The sequence below is a fragment of the Melanostigma gelatinosum genome (genome assembly GCF_949748355.1).
Source record: "Melanostigma gelatinosum genome assembly, chromosome: 15".
Lineage (NCBI taxonomy): Eukaryota > Metazoa > Chordata > Actinopteri > Perciformes > Zoarcidae > Melanostigma > Melanostigma gelatinosum.
In genome coordinates, this window is record NC_136648.1 from 7,088,191 (window position 1) to 7,111,027 (window position 22,837).

The 22,837-nt window shown below is 40.0% G+C and overlaps 1 protein-coding gene across 1 annotated transcript in view; it reads right to left on the reverse strand.

Moving 5' to 3' along the window:
* LOC306789765 (dual specificity calcium/calmodulin-dependent 3',5'-cyclic nucleotide phosphodiesterase 1A-like) overlaps positions 1-22,837 on the reverse strand; it is a gene marked incomplete at both ends in the record, with an annotated part of 71,075 nt that overhangs the window by 12,082 nt on the left and 36,156 nt on the right. Inside the window, 5 exons of the mRNA XM_079285836.1 lie at positions 778-918; positions 1,484-1,600; positions 1,813-1,879; positions 3,525-3,707; positions 5,194-5,307. Coding sequence (XP_079141962.1) covers positions 778-918; positions 1,484-1,600; positions 1,813-1,879; positions 3,525-3,707; positions 5,194-5,307 — 622 coding nt within the window. The remainder of the gene's footprint in view (positions 1-777; positions 919-1,483; positions 1,601-1,812; positions 1,880-3,524; positions 3,708-5,193; positions 5,308-22,837) is intronic.

Sequence of the window (22,837 nt, forward strand, 5' to 3'; positions counted from 1 at the left end):
TGAACCATCCCTCAGTATTTTTCCTCATGGGGCCGGCTTTATGAATGACCTGTTGATTGTTGATTTAATGGAGTCTGGAGGGCCTGCAAAATGATAGATGCTGTTCTCCTGCTGTCCCAGGAGCCCGTGGTTCTAGCAGTAATGTGGTTTACTCTGCAAGGCAGTGCCCAAAGAAACACACCATGTCGACAGCTGTCGCAGCCACCTTATTACGGTGATTAAATAAAAACACAAAGCGGAGGCGGCCAGCTGGTTGGCTGGATGGGGGACTTTGAACTCGGCTTTAGCGAGGCTAAAGATTTTTTTTTTTTTTTTTTTTTTTTTTTTTGGGAATGAATGCAGCATCAGAAATGCCCTAAAGTCACTCCAGTGGGAAGCATTGAAATATAGGTCACAAGATGAAAAAAGGAACATGAAATATGAAGCGACGTCTGGGCAACAAAACAAATAAACTTCAAATGTTGAGACAACGATCCTTAATAAGTGTTTCATTTTGACAGATGATCTTAGATATGTGGGTTGATGTTCTCAAACCTGCCCTGAGCAAGACGGGGATGTCTTGTCTTGTTTAAGGAAAGAATGGATCCTCCAATAAAAAAAAAAGCTCCAATAAGGCTGGCATACGGCAGCGGACAGAGATGTTCTGAATCTCATGTGGATAATATGATTACCGGTATGTAGACTAAGCTTTCCTACTGGGAACCAAACAAACGCTTGTATGTTGAACTGGGTTATGTAGGTGTCTAACGTGTAATTGTGCAGTCAAACCCTACTCACCACCATGCCAGTCTTGAGTAGCAAGTAGTGTACAGTCTGCGTGATATCAGCAGCGTGCATCAGGTTGTGGTAGGGGTTTTTATGTTTGCTGTATCCCACTTCTAGGGCCTCCACGAATGACACCACCGCAGAGATCGGGATCTGACGGCAGACAAAACAACAACGACAAATGACTGCCAGCTTAAAAAAAAAGAGAAAAAAACACCGCAGACAGTAAGACACTTCTTAAAGCTATAGAGCGATTTAAATGATGAGTGCATACAATTTCGGCGATACACGCACAGTCCCCGCAGCATCTGAAATTGATGTCATAAAATCATGGATCGTGAATCATTTAGGCTACCGCAGACTATGATTACATATTCATGTCAGCTTCATTGCCCATGTCATTTACGCTAAGATGCTGTCACTTAAAGTGAAGTGTCCTCAGCTGTAAGGCGCTGTGGAAAATCAGCTCCACCAGTGTCAGATGAGATAGAGTACTGTATGTCCATCCCCCTTTATAATTCAGTCATTGTTGAGACACGACACAATCTAACTCTTAAGAGACACAGACGTGAGTCAGCTGACTTCCAGCAAATCAGGCATTGTGAAGGTTATTGTGATCTATACTGAATATTTCTAGTTTTTCCTTGTTTTAATGACAAAGCAATGACCAGCAGCACAGTGCATATACATATACCGGTATATATCCTTGAGGCTTTACCTTGAAATGGCTAATGAGGTCGTATCTTGTGAGCAACTCGTAGAATATGAATTTAAGTGAGTGATCCCCGCTGGCCTCATTCAGAGCGAACACGTCAAACGACCACTTGTCAACATGCTGTGAGGGGAAGAAAAATTTCAAATAATGACAGGTTTCCCCTCAAATAATGTATTCATCTTTTCAGAAAAAAAGGGTTAAGATGTGTGGTGCTGCAAATCTAATTCTTGTCAACAGCTCAGGGGATGTAGTCTTGATTTTGGCACAAGTGTACAAAGTTGATATTTCATATCTGTGAGCTTCTGCTTGGATGTGTGTGCGCGTGTTAATACCTTCAGCACAGATATGACAGAAGGGGGGTAGCTGAGTCCCACCATATTGGAGGTACGACGGTACATCCTGTTCGGACGAGATAAAAACATCAGATGAAGCGCACCGCTGAGTGTAAACACCAAAGGTTACCAAACCACCAAGACAAACTATAGACCCTCAAATCAACACAATTTGGTTTGATATGTGCTGAAAAGGTTTAGTTGAGAAAGGATTTGTTTTTCACATGGCAATGGCTTCAGGCTTTGTCGAATGTGAAGGATAGAATATAGATTAATTTAATCTCATATTGCAATACAAGATGTGTAATTCTCAATGAGATTAGTGGAATATTAGAAGTTGGTGTACATTGCTCAGCATCCAAAAAGAAAACAGTGGAATACAACAAAATATACAATCACTTAAAGTCTTTCAATAACTTCCATGAATGCAACTTAATATAAAGCTGGCCATTTTGTCAGAAAAAGACATTTTTTCAAATTTAAAATGGTGGACACCTCATGCTTCATCACTGTTCCACCTTTTCATTTTCATCCTCCCTTTTCCAATCTTTCGTCATTGTAAATGTCTGAAAACAGACGGCCCTCTGTAACAACAGATTAAGAAAGATTACAGCTTACATCTTTGAGGCTTACTGATTTGAACAAATGTATGTTGCATGTTGGCACAGCCTTGGAGAGGGAGCCGTTCGCAAGCCTCTGAATGATTGTGTTCAGCGGGCCTTGCCAAGGCTGTGATGGGTGACTCAGGTGAGTGAGTGACTGTTCAGAGAATACAAACACATTCGCAACTAATTGAAATGTTAAAAGACCAGACCAGTTTTCAGACCCACTTGTAGTGGTTTCGAGTTTTGAATCGGCTTCTCCAGCTTCTCGGCTGCCGCTAGTTTTCATTCAGTAAAGTACAAATAGAGAGTTGAGAAATATGCTCCACATTAACAATCAACTATGTTCTAACCTAGACAATTCCCTGTACCCCAAATCCCTCCCTCGTTCACTTCTGCCTATAGAATCTATTGACTGCATCATATAGATCAGTCAATAATTTACTTCGAGTGAAGAGTAAATGGAGATTTGAGACACTTATGAATCGTTGATGGCGATGTACAATTTTGGCATCTGCATTGAGTGATTGTTAGCAGAAAGAAGTGTACATGGTTGTAGTGTGGACATTGCGTAGTGCATACATTTCACACAATCAGGACACTCAAATGAAATGGCAAAGAGTAAATACAGCGCACTACATTAGGGCTGCAACTAATAATTGATTTCACAAGTGATTACTTATTACTATTATATTATTTTATCTGTTAACGGATTAATCGTTTGGTCTATAAAACACCAGAAAACTGTGGCAAATGTCGATCACGAGCACAGTGTCATTTCATTAAATGTCTTATCTTGTTCAACCAACAGTCCAAAACTAAAGAACATTCACTTCAGCAAAGCTCTGCAAAATGTCAGTGATAAAAAGTGTTCGTGCAGAAGATTCACTGTGTGAGAGCACCATGGTTGTCTTTTCATTATTCAAGGCCGTGCTAAAGATGTTGATAGAACTGCTTTAAGTCGGTGTGGGCTACACTTGAACAATGATAGATTTGCGACTTCAGTCGGGTGAAAGATAAAGGTGACAATCCATGTTAATTATTCAACATTGATGACTACTCGGCGATATGAGAATGCGGCTGTGTGCTTGTGCATCGCAAACACGTTACCTCTCAACAAATATTCCCGCCTGGACGGCGTGGACGATGCTGCGGAAGCGAGGTTTCTCTTCATTGCGACGCAGCATCAGGCCCATCTGGCGGGTGAAGGTTGAGGCCAGCCAATCCCTCACCTCTGAGGGCACCGACTCTGACTGGATGTCACTGAGTTCATCCTCTGTGTCCACCAAGCGCCTGGAAGAAGGGAGAAAGGAGGTATGTAAGGTAGAAGACAGACACACAAATAGAAAAGAAGCAAAGAAAAGGGGACAGACAGATGCAGAGAGACGAAAGGCTTACTGAAATATCCTTTATTGCAGCAAACTCAAAATCCCAGCGCTGTCCATCAAATAACATTGCCTCTTATGTAACATTAAAACATCCCAGGCCTTTTGAAACACCATGATGGAGTATTCAAATCCAATTGTGGGACATAATTCTCCACAGCTACCCTGTTGTGTTGACATGTACAAGGGATCAAGAGCAAAGCCTGTTGGTCTCCACCCTCTGAACTAAATACATGTTCTTACGGCACAGAGAAAGCATTCACATCACACTGATAATCATGGTGCTACATGGACTCTGCACTGGATAGCTCATCATCCTTCATCTTGGAGTGGTCCTGCCATCGCTGGCCCTAATCTGCTGGGATCTAGATGACGAGAGGCTTACATACTTCCATAAGCCCGGTCATATCTCAGATTCTGGACCTGCACTACACTATTGACACACATTGACCTTGCATATTCCCTAATCTCAACCATATCTTTACAACAATCGATCCATGACTTTTCCATTGACCACAAGCCTCATATTTGGCAGTGGAAGAAGTATTTAGGTTGTTTATTATAGCAATACAATTGTCATAAATACTCCATTACATTTAGAAGTATCGCATTCAAAAGCTACTTCAGTAAAAGCGCAGAATTTAACAGTGATGCATTATTATTCTGCAAAGGAAGTTATGCTTTTGGTTCTGTTTGTTTGTTTGTCCGCAGGATTACGTAAAAACTACTGGCCGAATTTTCATGAAATCTGGTAGAAGTTTGCAGCATGGGTCAATAAAGAAACCTCATGAATTTTGAAGCAGATCCGAATATCGGCAATATGGCATTTGGCCTTGGTGGAGGTCTGTGCACTGAGAGTGAATCATTATTATTGATGTATTAAAATGTCTGCACTTTTACTGAAATATTGTAGCTGGTCATATGCTTTTGGGTAGTGTAATCTATAACTAGAGAGGCACACTGAAAGTTATCGAAGTTCTGAAATAATGCTACACCCTAACACCACCTTTCATGGAAACCAGGCCAGTAGTTTTTCCCGTAATCCTGTTTAACTAAAAGTAAAAGAAACAAACTGAACCAAAAATGTAACCTCCTTGGCAGCGGTAGCAATGCATCCTCTGTCTAAAAAGTTAGTAATAACTATAGATATTAGATAAACGTAGTAAAAAGTACAACATTTCCCTCTGAAATGTAGTGGTAAGTAAGTAGAGTACCTCAGTAAATTATCTTTAAAAGTACTTCAGAGTTAAGGTACGGTTTGCAATATGCCTGCTACACATTTCGTGTAATATTCGTCATGACGGTGTGTAATTCTGTATTCTATATTTGTCAGTGCTGCACTATTGTTCTTCATAAATGAACCATGTCACTGTAGAAAGCTGTTGTTTACTTACCTCGTCTCCTCGATATAAACAGATTCTAGCACCGACGCTGCATATTCTAGGTTCTTCTTGAGATCAGTGAGGGAAGCCTCTCCTCTCTCCAGTTGCTTCACCAGACATCGTAATCTAAAACAGAGATTCAACAGTCATTCAACAAATGGGATTACTTCCCTGCCATCTCAACGTGATAAATTAATTGCAACTGATATTGGATTAATCTGGTCCGAGTTAGTGGTGCACTGGGCAACATTTTAGTTTTCTTCTGTGTAAACAAACATCTTGGTCTCAATACATTTCATTTAAAATAGAGAAAAAAATGTTATTGTAAATAATATGAGTCGCTATGGACCAGAAGGTGTGTTAGGGTAGGACATATTGACAATGTGTTTTCATACTCTGTGCTCAGTCTTGATTGGCATGAGTACAACACTTTGTCATAAGAGAAACTGTGTCAACCACAGTTGTAACGGCCGCATGTATCAGCTGGCTCCAGAGCTCTGGTATCATTCATGCTGGCTGCTATGACAACCCAACATGTCTGCACACTCTGCTTGGGCTCATTTGCATGTCACGGCGATTTAAAATCAAAGTAGCTTTAATATTTGCAGTTGTGCTTCGTGGCTTTTCAAAACACAGATTCCATTTTATTAGATTGCATAACTGGATCAGTGACACTTTTTTATGCCCTTGACTGATTCAAATGACATTGTTGTAACGGCGAGCACAGTGATTCATGAAGACAGTAAAGTGCTGTAGAAAGTTAATACAGCTTTCATGTGGAAACAATTGCTGATTTTGTGCAAGACAGTTTCAACGTTTGCAAAAACAATATTTCAACTGATGATCACCACATATACCAGTTAACTTTATGAGTGTTGTACGCACAGTTAACTGATTACAGTCGTGCGTGATACCTAGCAGTATAATGAGGAACTTTTCCTGCATGCAAAATATATAATGTGCTTTAGGTTTACCTGGAAAAGAAAATTTGTAACATTGAAAAAGTGTAACTGAAAGATCAATCAGATCTTCTCAGTGTTATTAACACTGATGTCCTTTTGCCTGTAGCTCAATGTGTGACATTTTATTCCAAATATTCTCGAGCCCTGGCAAAAAACCCACAAAAAATAGACACCGAAGAGCAAAGCAACTTCACGTAAATTTCTGCACACTGCAACCTCTTGCAGTATACCACCTGCTGCTGTGCTGGAGGTCATGCACTCCCTTTCACAGTGAATGCCCACAGAGGCTATGCTTGTTGTTGAATTATTAAGTAGAAGGGTGGAGAGAGTAGGAGGCTTCAGATGCTCTCAGTGATTACATTCCCTGGCAGCAATTTTCACCAACTAAACACTGCAAAATGTTTCTGTGAAGAAGGTTGGGAAAAAAGTCTCAATCTAAATATTCATGAGTGGAGTATGGCTCCAGTTATTCTTCATTGGCTCAAATATGATATGCTATTATATGTATTATGGCCAAAGTTGGGGTTGGGGCCTGCTGTATTGTGTGTATAGCAGTGAAAACACCCTCTGAACATTATCAGACCATTTTCAACGCTCAGCAGACTTTATTTTGAATGTCAAATGAAGTAGAGGTAGCATGCAATCCATCTCTATATCTATCTGCAGAGCGTCAGTGGAAACCACTGACATAGTCTACTGTGCAATAATATCAGGTGGGAAACGTTTAAAATAATCTGGGTATTTCCTCAATTCTACCTCTGCAAAAGAATCACAGTTATTACTCATATATTCATGCAGAAATGACTGTTTCCCACAATTTCATGGCAATCTATCCCATCGTTGTCCAGATATTTTACTCTGAATCAAAAATATAAACCTGCAGATGATCACAAACATCATATGAACACATTGTCTGAGAACAATGAATGTCTACACAAACGTCCATGGCAAACCATTTGTTGAGATATTTCAGTCAGGACCAAAGTGACAGACTGACCAACAGACCGACATTGCCATCCAAAGAGCCATGCTGCTAGTGTTGCCCAAAATAAAAAAGATGAATTTGTTCCTTTAAAGACGCCCTGTGGAGTTTTACTCGAAACAACCAAAAGTTGTGTTCACTAGTTTTTAGAGGGAAGAAGGGATCACACAAATAGGCTTGCAGTTATTCCCCCAAATATATTGTGTGTATCCTTGAGGTCTAACAAATGTCTCAAGTGTAATTCCTTCATCATAAAACATTTGTAGAGTTGATTTTTGTTTTTTTTTATTGAAATCCAGCAATGTTAACATCAATGTTGACGAGCTTTCAGTCTTCTTCGCCCATGTGTTTGCTGGCACATTGCAGCATATCTTTACTGCGACCTGTTAAACCCTGGAATACTTACTACTATACTATCCTAAATATGAAATATTTCTTTTAACCATTTGACTGATCTTATTAACATCCCCATGTGACAGCATTTGTAGGACTGCGCAGGATAAACAAAACAGGGACAGATTCACACATAAAAACTCTACTCGCTATTTTAAGAATCATAAGGAAGTGAATGGATAAAGAGTGAGCTACAACTCTGGAATCACAGTGCACATTGTTTGGCTGGCACTAATAATGGTTATTAAGAACAGCTGTGTGCCAGCGAGCTTCCCTGCTAATACACTAGAACACAAAATACCCTCCCTCCTTCAACAAAGCTCCTTCTCGGATTATAATTCGCTATTATCGCCAATCATCATAAATATTAAACTTTGATCAGTTGGTCATTTTCTATGACTGAATCTCAATGGTGGAAAGCCCATGTTGAACGACATCAGCACGTTTCTGGTGAGTGCTTCTGTAAAATGCTTTCTCTCCGGCTCATCGCCTTTGTTTTGTGAACAACAGACGAAACTGAATGTACAATCAATTCTTTCTGTTATGAATGAAAAGATGAATGAAAAGATCATTTACGAGACGTGGAGCATCCGGGAGGGCTTTCTAGTGAGAATGAATGCGATTTCAAAGTGTTGACATAAAAGCAGAAACACTTTAGAGAGAGAAAGATTTGTTTGCTCACAAAGATAGCATTCTGATACAACAATTCCAAATGCACTTAGTTGACTAAAAACAAAGACGATAGTGATGACGAGCCCCGTGCCAAAACGTACAATAAATCAATGTCTCTGACAACCAAAACAAAATTGGCTCATTTTACCTGCTGTCATGACCAAGGCAGACAACACGCTGGGTTAATAGCACGGGTCACGCCCAAAGTATCTCCCGGGCACAGAGCCAACTTGGGAAATTCTGTTTAAGCCATGCAGGGAAAAAACCAAGAGGGTGGTGGAGCAACAGCCATTTAATTTGCTGTGGCTTGAGACATAATGACACACAGTGAACTCATTATCTCAATTCCTTTCATTATCAACGTCTCACTCTCAATTTAAGTGCTCCATGGGAAGTTAAAGTTACTTTCTGTATGTTACAAGCTGAGCTTAACATCAGCAAAAATATTATGAATCCACTCTAACCAACATGAATACAAGCTGATCACAGTTTTTGTTCTCTCTGAAAGATTAAAATACAAAAAAAAAATGTTTAGGTGGAGTATCATCCAAAGGTTAAAAACAGAGGCTGTGGCTCTTCTCCTGAAATCTACAATCATCGAATAAAGAGTCTTAAGACAGAGAGGGTCTTACGGTCTGTGCAGATTCTAAAGCCCTCTTGGACAAATTTGTGATTTTTGGGTTATATTATGAGACTGTTGTTTCATAACTGCAAAACCTTCAGTCTGAACAACACTCTGTTATCTGCAAACTGATGTAGTTTGACAGAGAGCTGCAGGAGGAAACAGCCCACAGCCCTATGAGCACAGCTCATCGCTGCAGTTCAGGGTCTGTGATGTGTGCTTCTCAGACCTATTCTGTGCTTTCAGTTTGAAAGCTCAATGTTTTAACAGCTGGGCATGGTCACTGGACAGCGACAGCTGGTAAAGCTTGACCAGCAAGAGCGCTGATATCATGGTGTTGAAATCCACCTAAAAATCCTTGCATTTCTACGTGAGCTGTCATGATGTGAGATATTAACGTGAAGTGCCACATTCAATGTGTCATCACAGACCTTTGGGCTTTATATGTAACTATAACAGGGAGTCTGTGGTGGATGGAAAGTGAACTAATTTTCTCAAAGTTGTTTTAGCTGCAGAAGTAGTAACAGTAACATTGCATTTTAGGTGGGAAAAGTGCATTTATGAGTGCAAAAGCAATAATCTTATTTTAGCAGAGTGTACACAAAATATGCAGCAGAAAACTGCTGTACATAATACTGTTGAATATTGCTTTTTATTCCAGTTCAATACCCTTTCAACTTTCAATTTCATTTTATTGCTATTGCTATTATCCATCCATTATATTTAACCGTTTATGTTATGCACCACCCGCCATGACAAATTCCTGTATGTGCAACATACATTGGCAATAAACGGTTCTGATTCTGTTCGGGGTCGCGTCTCGAGTACAGAGTACAGAGTATATTCAATTTAGAGTTGCCAATCAACCTAAGCTTGGGAAAACCAACGCTAACACAGGGAGAACATGCAAACTCCAACAGAAGGCCCGTCTAGCCCGGGTACCTTGCTGTGGTGAGCTGCTAGCCACCACACCACCATGCAGCCCTATTACCACTATTATTATTGTTATTATAGGAAACATTTCTCATCAGCTACAATCATGCAGCACCCTTTCCCATCCCCAAAGTAAATAACGTATCCTTAATATCGTCTCATGGATGGGTTTTTTATCCCAATAAATTGACAAATTCCAGTGGCCAAGGTTAAGCAGGCCAGTGACTGAGCACAGCAAAGACATGACCCTCCAGCTGTCTGCCTCTATATCTGAAGAATGGAGATTTATCTGCTTTCCTTCAGGGAGGGTGAGCAGAGAGCACAGAGGAGATTAGAGTAGGTATTCAGCGTCTCCTCTATTTGTATTGCCGCCAGTGCAACTGACCTGCTCAGAAAGAAGAATGGAAATACAAAAACGAAAAAGGATTAGTGTCGAACTACAGCCGCCCTGCAGTATACAGTGGGGCTCCACAATACTCAACCTGTCGACAGATGTTGTGACAGCCAGAAGGGAACATGAAAAACAGAGAAATTAAACAGCAAAGTGCAACGTAGCAACAGCTTTCTCCTTCCTCGAACAATTGCTTTGTCACTCAAGCAGAAAAAAACACTCACATATCCACAGGGGAAAACGATTAAAAAAAAATCAAACGTATTCCATTCTGACCTAACTCATAATAAAAGGCTCATTTCTGCTTTGGGAAGCGGCAGAAACAGTCAGAAGCTATTTTCCACACAGCAGAAACGGGGCTAGAAAAGATGGTGCTGGTTGAGCAGAGAGCCCTGCCAGGATGCAAAAATTGGTCACCATCTGCGTTCTAATGACATTCTAGCGTAGACGATGTGCAATCAATGGCCTGGGGTCAATGTAATCACCCGGGAAGATAAGCGTGCTTTCAGGGAACACACACAGGTTTTCAGGCTGATAAGCGGAAAAGGACCTGTAAAAACATGATGACTAAGTTAAGCCGTGGTACCACGGATCCTGCAGCCTCGGCCATGATTTATGACTGCAGCTGAGAAGAGGTTCGTCTCTAATATAGAGTCCTGAGATGTCTACATTTTAGCGAGACAGATGGGGTGAGGCAGGAATCTGAGTCATGGTTTAATCTGGAGTTGGCCTCTGATCAGCAGAAAACAAGTACCTGTTTTCTGTGAACAATCAATTCAACTCTACTGAACTCATTGGATTCCCTCTACATCATACACATGGCTTTATCAAGAAATGGCTTGCTGTTGGAAGAGTAGGCCTTCTATGATGTATTTGAATGATATCAACAGAAAGGTTTTCACAGTAATTGTAGCATCTTTACATTTTTCTGCATACATTTTATTTTTGAAGGAAATTAAAGATAACCAGGTGGAGCCAAATTAAGTTTGCATTTAATTGGGTAGCAGTTTTTTAATACTGTCTGCCTTATAGTAGCCAGCTTTTTTTAAATAAATATGAAGTCATAAGTCTGTCAACTGACAGAAAATGAATGTACAATTATGTTGATACCTTTTGATGAGAAAGTAAACTTTGGAACTGTTGGACAAACAAAACAAGACATTTTAAGGTTTGAGCTTATTTTCTGATATTTTGTAAAGAAAGATCTCACTATTTGAATTTGTTTGTCAAATTCTTATGAATTTGTGTATTAAACCCACTTTTCTATAATCGCATAATAAAGACGTATTGACGTATGAAAAGCATTTTTTCCCACTCTTTCCAAAGTTTAAAAAATGTTCATGAACACAACACATGCAACAGTTGCTGAGCAGCTATTTGTAATGTCCTCTTGGTTTGCTTTTCTGTCAAGCAATGTCAACATTGTTATTTAAAAAAAAATTAATTTCTTGACCCTGCCATAAGCCCAAAAATGTACCATATGTCAGCAGTAGATATTTCAAATGATTCCAATTTGAACTGCATTACTACACCAAATTGAATTAACTTTGACTAAAATAAAACCAGATTTTTTTATTGTCAAGCAAGCAAATTGATAATATTTTACTGAAACAAGCAAATATTAGTAGTTATATGAAGAACACATGATTTATATGCATGAAAACAGTCTAGTTTTACAAAGAAATTAAACTAAAAGATGTTTTTGTTGGAGTATATAAATATTTAAAAGGAAATGCATTGTTGTACAATGCCAAATATTATCTTCCGATTCACAAAACATTCCTAGTACAGACAGTAGAAGCCATTGTGTCCTGTTAAAATGTCCTCCCTCCCCTTGTATTCAGTGTTGCTTTGGAACGTGCGCTAAATGCTGAAATAGTATGTAAACACAAATGTTAATGCGACACCCACACTGAACACATTGAGTTGGCCATTCAGTTTAGGGTGGCAGTAGCAACAGCAGACACTGGCTGAATGTTCCTGCTGCCGTTGATGGCTCTACATAACATTAACTATTTTGTCACAGTGCAAGGGAGCTGCACTCTCTGAACAATATTGGTAACTCCTTCAAAAGTTCCGATATCTGTTCTAAACAAAGCCTTTCCAGTGGGAGGTTGCAAATGACAGATGTGACAAGAATGGCGGGGGACAGAAGAAAACCTTAAAAAAGATCAGTGGTTGGCTGAATGCAGCCCCCTCGTGTCAAAGACTGCCAATCAAATCCACAAGATGAATGTAAAAAAGATCCTCAATAACGCTGTGAGCACAAAATAAAAAGAGTGAGAGAGAGAAAGAGAAAGAGAAAATCTTTTGTTCAAACTGGAGGAGGTGCAATGAATTTAATAGTTTAATGCAAGACTGAAACAAACAGATGCTATTTAGTGATAAGACCCTGTAAAATATGTACTGTCCATTCTTTGTTAAGTACCTGTTATGCATGACACCAAACAGAAACCCAGAAGCTATTTTGAGATACCATGCAGTCTTTTGTTCCTGTCATCACTGAAAATGGATGAAATTAGCAATGATGTAATGCACGATTCACTCAAAACTTTGTTCCAGTTTGGGTCAGTTAAGCACAGATGCAATACTGGGTTAACTCTTCCCTCTTCCCTCAAATGAACTTCAGGTGTCTGGTTTGGAAAGGTTCGTAAATATAAGCAGACTTTGTGGAGTTCCCTGTCGTTTCCATGCACAGGCTTACAGGGGCTCAAGCCTCAAGGACCTGGCCCAGAAAGAGCAGAACTGGGAGACCTGAGTAAAAGTTTGGCAGGCAAACCAAATTGAAAAAGGAGTTGGCCAAGAACGAACAGTGGGAGAGGAAGAAAGGACGACCTAGCCAATGAAGAACCCCCACACCCCCTTACAGGAGTCAATAACGGGGATGTAGCTAGCTATAGAGATCAAAACTGCTTTTTGTACCAGGCTGTCAACATGTTTATTTATATTGTTAAGTTTGTCATATTAACATGGGGGTCTATTGGGATTGACTCCCTTTTTGCACCAGCCTCAAGAGACGATTCGATAAACTAGAGTTTTGGGGCAATTCGTCAATAGACTTAATGTTTCACCCGCGGAGGTTGCAGCTTGGTTTCCGTGTGTCGTGAAATTGATGGAGCTGTCTGTGGTGAAATGAATGTTTTTGCGTGTTGTCAAATGGATGTTTTTATGTCATCAAATTCATGTTTTTTATGTGTCGTCAAATTGATGTCTTCAGATGTCATTACATTTATGTTTTCGTGTGTTGGGAAGTTGATGATTTTGTGAAATCCCCGAAACATTTTGTTTTTAAAACATTGTTGTGGTCCGAGTTCTCAGCTCTTAACTTTAGTTCAGGTTTGTATTTCTAATAGTAACGATAGCCAAAACTATGGAAATAAGATAACAAATTGCAGAAATATCACATCAAGCAAGTAATGATACAATTTAATGGCACCTTCATCCATTGATTTGGGAGGTGAGAAAATGCGTTAGAAGAATATCCTTTGAAGCAACACGCAGTTCATATTTGCATAAATAGCTGTAAATGCTACTGCAGCACCCTGATAATGTTCCTGTTATTCTCTCTGTTATACTTGATGAGCAAAGCCAACCAGATGGAATGACAAAAAGATTATAATTATGTCCTATTGTAATCATCAAAAATACAATTTTCATCACCATCTTAAATAAATAAAAGATGGCTTTTTAGTGGATAGTAGCGCCTTACCTCCATGCAGAGAGCTCAGAGAGTCTAATAAATATAATATGAATGCGGTGGGTGTAATTGTGTTCGTTATTGTACCATTGTACGCGTGTTAATGAGCAAGTACAAATTAATTTGTACTGAGTCTACACGAATCAAAAGCCTTTTCTAAATCCAAACTACATTTCCTTTAATCCCAGGAAGCAATTTGAGAGTTCTTGGAAGTCATTTGTTGTGCAGGGAACTACCGGCACAACAAAGTCAAAAGCTTAACACAGTGAGTCTGCACACAAGCAGCATTACAGCATCAGGCTTTGTGAGCCTGTATGTGTGTGGGTGTCAGCATTATCTGGTCCTCATGTGACAGAATGCACACTAACACACTGATGGTATATATGAAGGAATACTTGGAAAATACTTTAAGGATGGATATTCAAAAGAAATCATCCCACCTCTGAGTAAGAAATACTACCCTATACTAATGAGAAACCCTATAATTATAACCCATGGTTCAGGTGATTCACTCAATGCAGGTGGGTAATCTCAGGGTTAAGATTAGAATTGATATGAAATTAAAGTTGCAGTCAACCCTGACTCCAAGAAATTGTGTTAATATGTTACTAATTGTTATTACCAGTTGCGTATCGACAGCAACATTAGTAGAGTGAAGTAATGATCATTGCACACAAATGGCAGAATGGTGGTTAGGTTTAGGTGAACTCTCAGGGCAATCAAATGGTGCTTTGGTTCAGGCTAGGAAGAGATTTTGGTATCAGTTAAATTATATAAAAAAAATAAAAGGTCAACACGTCCGGTTTTGTGCTTCAAATTACTTTTGACTTTTTGAAAATGAAACATGTTTTGCTCACAATGCCTTTTCGAATGAAAAAAATAAAGGTTCTGTAATTGACAGAGTCTGTACAGACAATACAGAACTAATTGTACAAAATACAAAATACTAATATTCTACAATTAGATCTAATTGCTGTGGAACGCATTCAATGATCGAAGAATAGCGATCCATCTAGGAACACTGGTTTAATCATCAGATGTTATTTTTAGGAATCTGTCCTTCACAGATTAGCGAGCACCACAGTAGATGCCAGCAACAGGTGTTGTCATTGCCAAATGCTACTGCTAAGCTAATGACTATACCATGGATTTGTTTCCAACCTGAGGGGCCCATGTGAGCACAGCCAACTCAAATCTCTGAACAAAAACAACCAAACTACGGCCACTGTGATGTGTAAAGAAGTTCTCTCGTGCTTTGGTAAGTGAAGATGACTTGGAGAGCAATTTAAAAAAAGAAAAGAAAATGTAATTGAAGACTTTGAAGACTGGGGTAAATGAGGTGAAGTAGCACAAAGCATAAGCTGAACAAAGCCATCACACAGGCAGATGGGGGAAGGTGGGCCACAGTGCTGGCAAACAACACGGAAGAGAGGACGTTCATTGATAAGTATTTGTGCATGTCACAGTCATTTCCTCAGCCGATCGTCGATTAGATGAAATTAAATTAGATTCTACTTTGCAAAAGGTCTGTTTCAGTAGCAAGTAGTGGTGGCGTTATTCAAAAGTTTACATGTGAAAATTAAGTACATCAATGATTGATGAAAAAATGAAATATCTTTTAGATTAATACATTAAATTGCTGTTTTTAGCAAAAGATGATTATGATAATGAATGAGGAATACTAATGATTGCACTCGATGTACTGTGACAGGGCCGACTCCTGAAAGCAGGGAAGGCAATTCCCCGAATATGTCTTTAAAAAAAAGATACCTGGAAATACTAATGGAAATACTGCAAAAGAGCGGACCCCCTTCCTGGGTCTCTACAGACACAAGCCGGGGCTAACATTTACAAACGTGACATCTCAACACCTGTAATCCCAATTTGACTACATTCCTCACAACCACATGCTGTTAATATTGGACTCCCTGTTGTTCATTTCCTTATTTTTCCTTGATCCTCCTGTGAGGAAACCGACGCATTTCATCCAGCCTTCTTGAATTTTTTGCTGTTGTTTATGTCTTCTTTGCTACATTGCTCTTGAAGGTCTTGTTCTGTGCTGATACCTCCTTGCTGAGCAGTTCCTTGCGCAGGTCATCAAAGCCTTTAAGCAATTTGACTTCTTCTAGCTCAAGGCAACGCCTGTCCTTTATCTCAGAGACCTTTAATATACAACTCCATATTCAGGTGCCTTTCCCTGAACGTCTTGTTGTATGTCTTCCATGCATTGGCACATCCTGGTCCTCCGACGCCTCGGTTTCTGATAACCACATCAGGCTCTGTTTGTCCTGATGCAAGGTCTCCTTCACCTCAAGAGACTTGAGGAAACCCTTTCTCCTCTGCTGCTCTCCAGTGTGGTATATCATTTCACTCAGGACAGCAAGCTCCACTGAAATCTCATAGGGATTGGCCAAATCACTGCAGCTCAAGACTCTTTTTTCAGGCTGCCTGGGGCCCGGGGCGGTGTCTCCTCCCCCTCCACGGCCTTGAGTTTCATGCTGAATTCCTGGGCTAACGTATTTATCCAAGAGGACTTGGTTTATGTCCACCATAAACAGACATTTAACTATATTGTAGTCAGTCTTCTCCAGGCTATTGTAACAACGACTGCTACCTACTTTCTAGGCAGCGCGCACACACACACACACACACACACATTTGGTGATGGTGAGTCTTGAGAACTCATTTTCCTCTCTTCCTCCCCAGTCCTCGCCTCAGCTTTCACTTGCCTCGCTCGTAGAATTATAATTATATGACGCATCCTAAAATCCTATTACAGGATAATGCACAACAAAATGGACATTAGTAGGTCAATTTGATTTTGTGCTGATTTAAATGCTCCTCGGGGAATCTGCACTTTTCTTACCAAGTGTCTTGCATCGTAAAATCCAGATGAGATTGAAGATACGCCAATTTACATTTCGTCATATACATATGTCTCCGTTGCCCAAATCACAAATCTGATTGCAATCAGTCTTCCCATGCTACGTGCCAAACAGGGTCGGCCCAACTCCAGGCCAGAAGACGTTTAGCAACAGCAATAACAGATTAGTCACAGTTAGCAATAGAACAATGATTCATTAACAACACAAACACATATGAACGAATCATATGAATCATAGTTTTATAATCCTGCCGCAAAGTCAGTCACACCCGTCTGACTTCATTACTGAGAGAAATAATACAAAAAGTTTTTTTCACAATAAAGAACACGGTCAGTTGATATTTCCCCTAACATAACAACAGGATGACACAACCTTATAAAACCTGATGTTTTAGAACAAACAGTTTGAGAATTTTGCAATTGCAAAAAAAAACAACTTAATTTTGAATGAACCCCATACACTATAATTATGTTCAGTGATTTGGTCAGTCTGTGACACTATCAAAGGGCAGAGTGAGACCAAGAATCTAGAAAATAGGGTGAATATGTAATTATAAGAAAGCTGGTCAAGTGTACCATTATTTGGACATGTATTATGGGAAATATTCCAGCTTTAACAAGATGTACAAATAGCAACAGCAACAACCACAGCAGAGGAATATATGAGCCGCAAGACGATGCAAGAAGGTTGAACATTTAGTGGGACTCCAGGGAGGGTTCAACTGGGGAAATTGTGTTATAATGGAGCGTGAAAATCGACTTTGACTGTTCTTTCATGGGTGATTTAAGTATGTGTGTTATCTCATAGGAGACTAATACAGACCCAGGAGCCCTGAGAAGTGCAGATGTGAAGGTTATTGATTGATACAGAGGGGGATTGACACAACCTTACTGGATTTAATGTAAAGGTAATCGCATCCCTGAAGCAAAACTAAAATGGCATAGGTGACTTGTGGATGGACACACACGTGCACGTAGGAGAGGTAGAGAAAACAGAGTTTACAATTAGATTATCTGTTTGACTCCAAACCAGAACATGACAACAGATGCATCATGCTCTGAGTCTATCAGAGGTTTTTACCGCAGTAATCCAGACACAGTGATAGCCAACTATGGCTGCCTCTGTGTCACTTTGTTGACGAGGTCAGGTGGAGAAACAAATGCCGTGTCCCAATCACGGTGCCGTATCCTCTTAAACTGAATTAGATATGTTCATGAAATAATTCTGGGTTCATTGTAAAACACAAAGAGGAAGAGACAATGAGATATAAAGAGAGCAGGAGGGGACATAATAACACAGCTGTCTCTGTCCTTGTCTCACACACACACACATGAACACACCACCTCACAGATGGATCAATAAAAGCTGAAAAGAGGTGCACTGTGGTGAGAGAGGTCATCACTGCTCTGTCCTTCAACCCCTGGACAAACAAAGGCATCAGAGTGCACTTTATTTGGCAGCGGGCCACACCACACAACACAGAAGACCTTGCAACCGCAACCTTTATCCCCAGTGAACCACTATTCAGACCAGTTGGAGTGTTAGAGCATTTCAACACCCGTAACAGTCCCTGGTAACACATGAATTATATCAAATTCATGCTGAGCTTTCGTACAGAATTGATTCAAAAACATGAAAAGATACCTCTTGAGTTAAGAGCTTGTTATTCACGTGTCCTTGGGTATTTGTACACAGTTAACAACTCTACATGCGGGAAGGTCCAATGCTATTATGAGCTCAAATGAACACAATGGCCAGCGCCATAGAGAGCGGGGAAATGTAACGCAGGTAGAATATGCAGTTTTTCAATCAACTTTCAATCCTCTTTTCAAGTCGACAAACTGGAAGGAGAGTATTTATTAACACATAAATAATTCATATTTCTAATTTTGTAAACAATTCCGTTTCAACAATGTTGGGCTAAAGAAACGTGATTGACGGCTGAAATTCAACCGTGTGTTGTTGATCCTGTCGGGAGATGCAGTGACTGAAACCAACTAAGAGTGGAAGAGCAGCTAGCCGCTATGCTAATTCATGCAGTGACAAATGGCATAGGCATCCATTGCCCTGTCGAGCTTTTATGGGAAAACTTAATCAGTTTAGATTTATCTGACTGCTTGTATTAATGAATGTGTAGTAATATGAAAATTGAGGATACAATGCATTGAAATGCATCGAGAATTTGCCTTCAAATGCAAGAATCATAATCGAATCGGATTTTGTGAGGACAGTGAAGATTCACACCTCTACTACTTCAGTACTGTAACTTGAGTAAATGCAATTAGTTATGTTCCACCACAGCAATCAGGTGTGAATAAGAGTATGCACGGGTTTCTCTTTAGAATTCACCATTGTTGAAGAATCATGCAGGGAGACATCCATCACCACATTGTCCTCCAGAAAACGCAGTGCAGTGCAGCCACAATATATGTAGCACCTTGAGTGAAGTCATTTTTATTGTCTTTGTACAGCTGTGGGCTATGAATATGACGTATGAAATCACTAACTGAGGGAAATAAACAACAATATAAGTGGTAGGTAGAAAAAGTGGGAGAAAAAAAAAACACAAATGTAATTCCTGACATTTGGGCCAAGACAATATCTACAGTGTGTTAACTTGCTGCATTTAAAAGACTGCAAGAACACTTTGGAAGATGTTCCAACCACTAGTAACTTTACCCAAAATGTAGTAAAATGATTAAATAGCACCTGAAATTACACTGTAACACAGAGGCTAAAATATCAAAGGCAAGCTAGAGTATTCTAAATGTCAGAAAGCAATTCTAGCTAGTGTGTCAGTTCATTTAAATAACAAGGAATTGGTAAACTATGTAAGAATATGGAGAAAATAATGAGTCATTCTGCACCAAAGTAGTATTGGTCAGAGTACAACACTGTTTATCGGCCAGGTCTGAGCGGAGAACTCCTGATGGGACGAGAACGTCCCAATACTTGTCTTCTTGGTGACATTTTTATTTAACCCCAACTATTTAGCACTTATAAGCAGTTCATAAGATTGTTTGGTTGTGTTACGTGTTTACGTTAAAAGAAGACAGAATTATTGTTGTTGGATTTCTTTTAGCGAAGATACAGATGTTGGTATCTGCCTCAATAATCCAGTGTCAGTTGGGCTGCAGTGGTAAGGCTGTAGAGAAACATGAAGGTGTATTTTTGTTTTCAAAGTGACAAGATGTGGCTGAAAGTTATATTTTTTTTGTCAAACGAATCCAAGATCAAGCATGAAGCCTAAAGCTCAAAACTTAAACATGCTGTAACATCTGCTTTCAACTACACTGTGTTATGAATCATTTCTTAAGTGTTTATCCTGCTGATCGAATCATTTCACTGTCATCTGGGAGTGCATGGTACTGTATCTCCTGCTTCTTCGTTCAATGAGTCAAGAGAAGAATTAAAATCTCTCTAAACCCTACTGCGTTAACATATGTCTGTTACACCATATGTGTTAGGATATTGAACATGATTGAACGAATACGTGAGGCAAACAGTGTGAAGTCCCCATGAATTTAACTGTGAACTACTGGGTTGAATGTTTATTTTCGAGAAAGGATGTTTAGTCCAGCCTGTCACAAAGGAGCGTCTCAAAAAACGCTGACAGAAAACAGAGACCTAACTGCGTCACTGCTGTGGTTCACAGCATTCCTCCTAAACTAACAGAAAAGAGAAAAAACAGCAGGTGTATTCACATTGTCACACATTCATACAAAGCAATGCGTGCATTATCACAAACTCAGAAAAGCAAACTTGCCACACTCTCTCACGCACACAAACAAACAGAAGTGTTTATCAATCTTTCCATATTTGACAAAAGAGCTTTCTATCAAGTGACAGAGAACATGTGTCACTTTACGATCGTTCACTGTCCGCTGTTTACAGAACAGCGAAGCGGCAGTAAGCTGCAAAGCACCACATCACCAATCAAGCCATCATCTACATGGCTACCATCCAACAGTTTCTGAATGCATGTTTGAAGAACGAAAACAAACAATGCTATGACAGCGGTGAGAGAGGATTAAGAGACGGTGAGCTGAAACTTGCTATGAAGCAGCGTAAAGCCGAGAGCTGCAGATTCTCTGGGAGTAGCTAATGAGTGAGCCATCTCGCTTCATCCTCATCTCTGTTGAGAGTTGCATATGCTCAGTACCGGTCAATATTTGTTCCTAGATTTATTTAGTTTGGAAGTTGCTGTTTAACGAGAGATAATTATACTGTTTCTGTACTGTTCATTTTGTAACTTGTGGCTGGTATTAATTAAAGGAATTATTATTTATTCCTATGCTAGATTCATTTAACAGTAAGTTATTGGTATACAGCTGTTAAAAATGATATATAAATTTGATACTGAGTGTATTATGTTCAGTGACAATAGTTAATTTGCTTAACGTCAAAATATCTGAGCTTTTTTATGGTTATGTTTCGTGGCCGGCATGCACTTAATGGTTCAATACAGGCAAAAGTCTGCAGTGACGTGAGACACAATGCGTTTATTAACATGTAACAAAAAACTACGATCTTTCCCTCAAAGCCACAAACAGGACTTAGGATGCGCTCACCCGTCTCATCTGGTGTCCTGCTGTCTGTACGTAACACATCTACCCCGACTACCTCCAGCTCAGAAGCGCTTTATCAATTCAGCAATTCATTCGCTGTATTTGAACAAAATCAAGACCACAACATAACTTTTATCTTACTTTTTCTTACTAAGTTCCGGTCATGCAATATCACCCAGAGCTCATTCCTTTGGTACTCAAATTGACTTTCATATCACTGGGAGGTTCACTAAACAAACATTGCTTGGATCCATTCATGCATTCTTTCTGGCTTTATCCATCACCTGCTTCAGCAAGAAAAGCCCATTTGGCCAACATGGTCTTTCACATTGGGTACGACAGAGGCTGTGGGACACAGAGGGTATTTGAATACACTGTAAGGTCTGCGACTCCCACTGGGTCCAAAATGGGTTAGCTGGAGATGAATGAGGTGAGATGATAGATAGCTGAATGGAAGGAAAAGCACATGCAGCACTCTCACACACACACACACACACACACACACACAGATTGCTGTCGGGCATCACACATGAGTACACACATTCAGTATACAAAACACAACAGGATGCGCACAGCCTATATATATCGCATTCTCACGCGGTGTGATCAAATGTTTTCTCTCTCTGCTCAAACAGACACTGATAAATAGTGACACATTTCTGCTCTGTCTCTATATCTACTTGGGGACAAACATTCAGCAGGGTACAGGGTAGAGGTGGGATGGAGCCGCAGGGGGGTTGGAGTAAGGGTGGATATAAACAACCAGATTAAAGCCACAATCTGCACCATAACTCTGCCATATTATCTGCTGCAGGCGCAGGAAGAGGAGGGCTCGTGAGCTGGCCTGTGACGTTCCTGTCCTCATCTCCGCCGTATAGCTCAACTTAGGATAAAAGCCTATCATTTAGGACTTCGTAATCAATCTTCAGACTCGCAATACACTTAGCTCAATAATGTCCTTCTGAGGGAGAGAATAATCAGTGTAGAAGCTCTTTGCTGCAGAAGGAAAATGCACCACTTTGACATATACGCTCATTCTAAGACAAGCAAAGGAAAAAACAAAAGATTTAAAATGGGATTTGCCCCCATTGTGTGCAGCTATTGAAGGGTATTGTTTGGCCTGAATGGAAAATCCATCACACTTCAGTATATACAAGCAGCTGCTTGTCCATACATGCACACGTAGCATGTCTGTGAACTAGTTGCATAAGTGCATGTATTTCATATCAGAGAATGTGTATCGTGTATGTTTTTAGTCTGCATATGCACAAACTGAAGGGTGTCTTTGTCTGTGTGGTTTAGAAAACTGTGAATTATGCAAACTGAGGCGGTTACCTCGGAAAAGAAAGGAGCACCTGATGTGGAGCGAAGGAAAGAAAGAGAAAACCAAAAAATCGGTTGTGAGGAATGTAATTAGCCCAAGCTTGGAGATTCATTTGAGCTGGGCAATTACCCCTCTAATCATCAGGTAGTAGGAGAGAGGAGGAGATGGGGTGAAGGGAGGAAGGTGGGGAAGAGAGATCGGAGGGAGAAAAGAAACAGCAAGAGAGG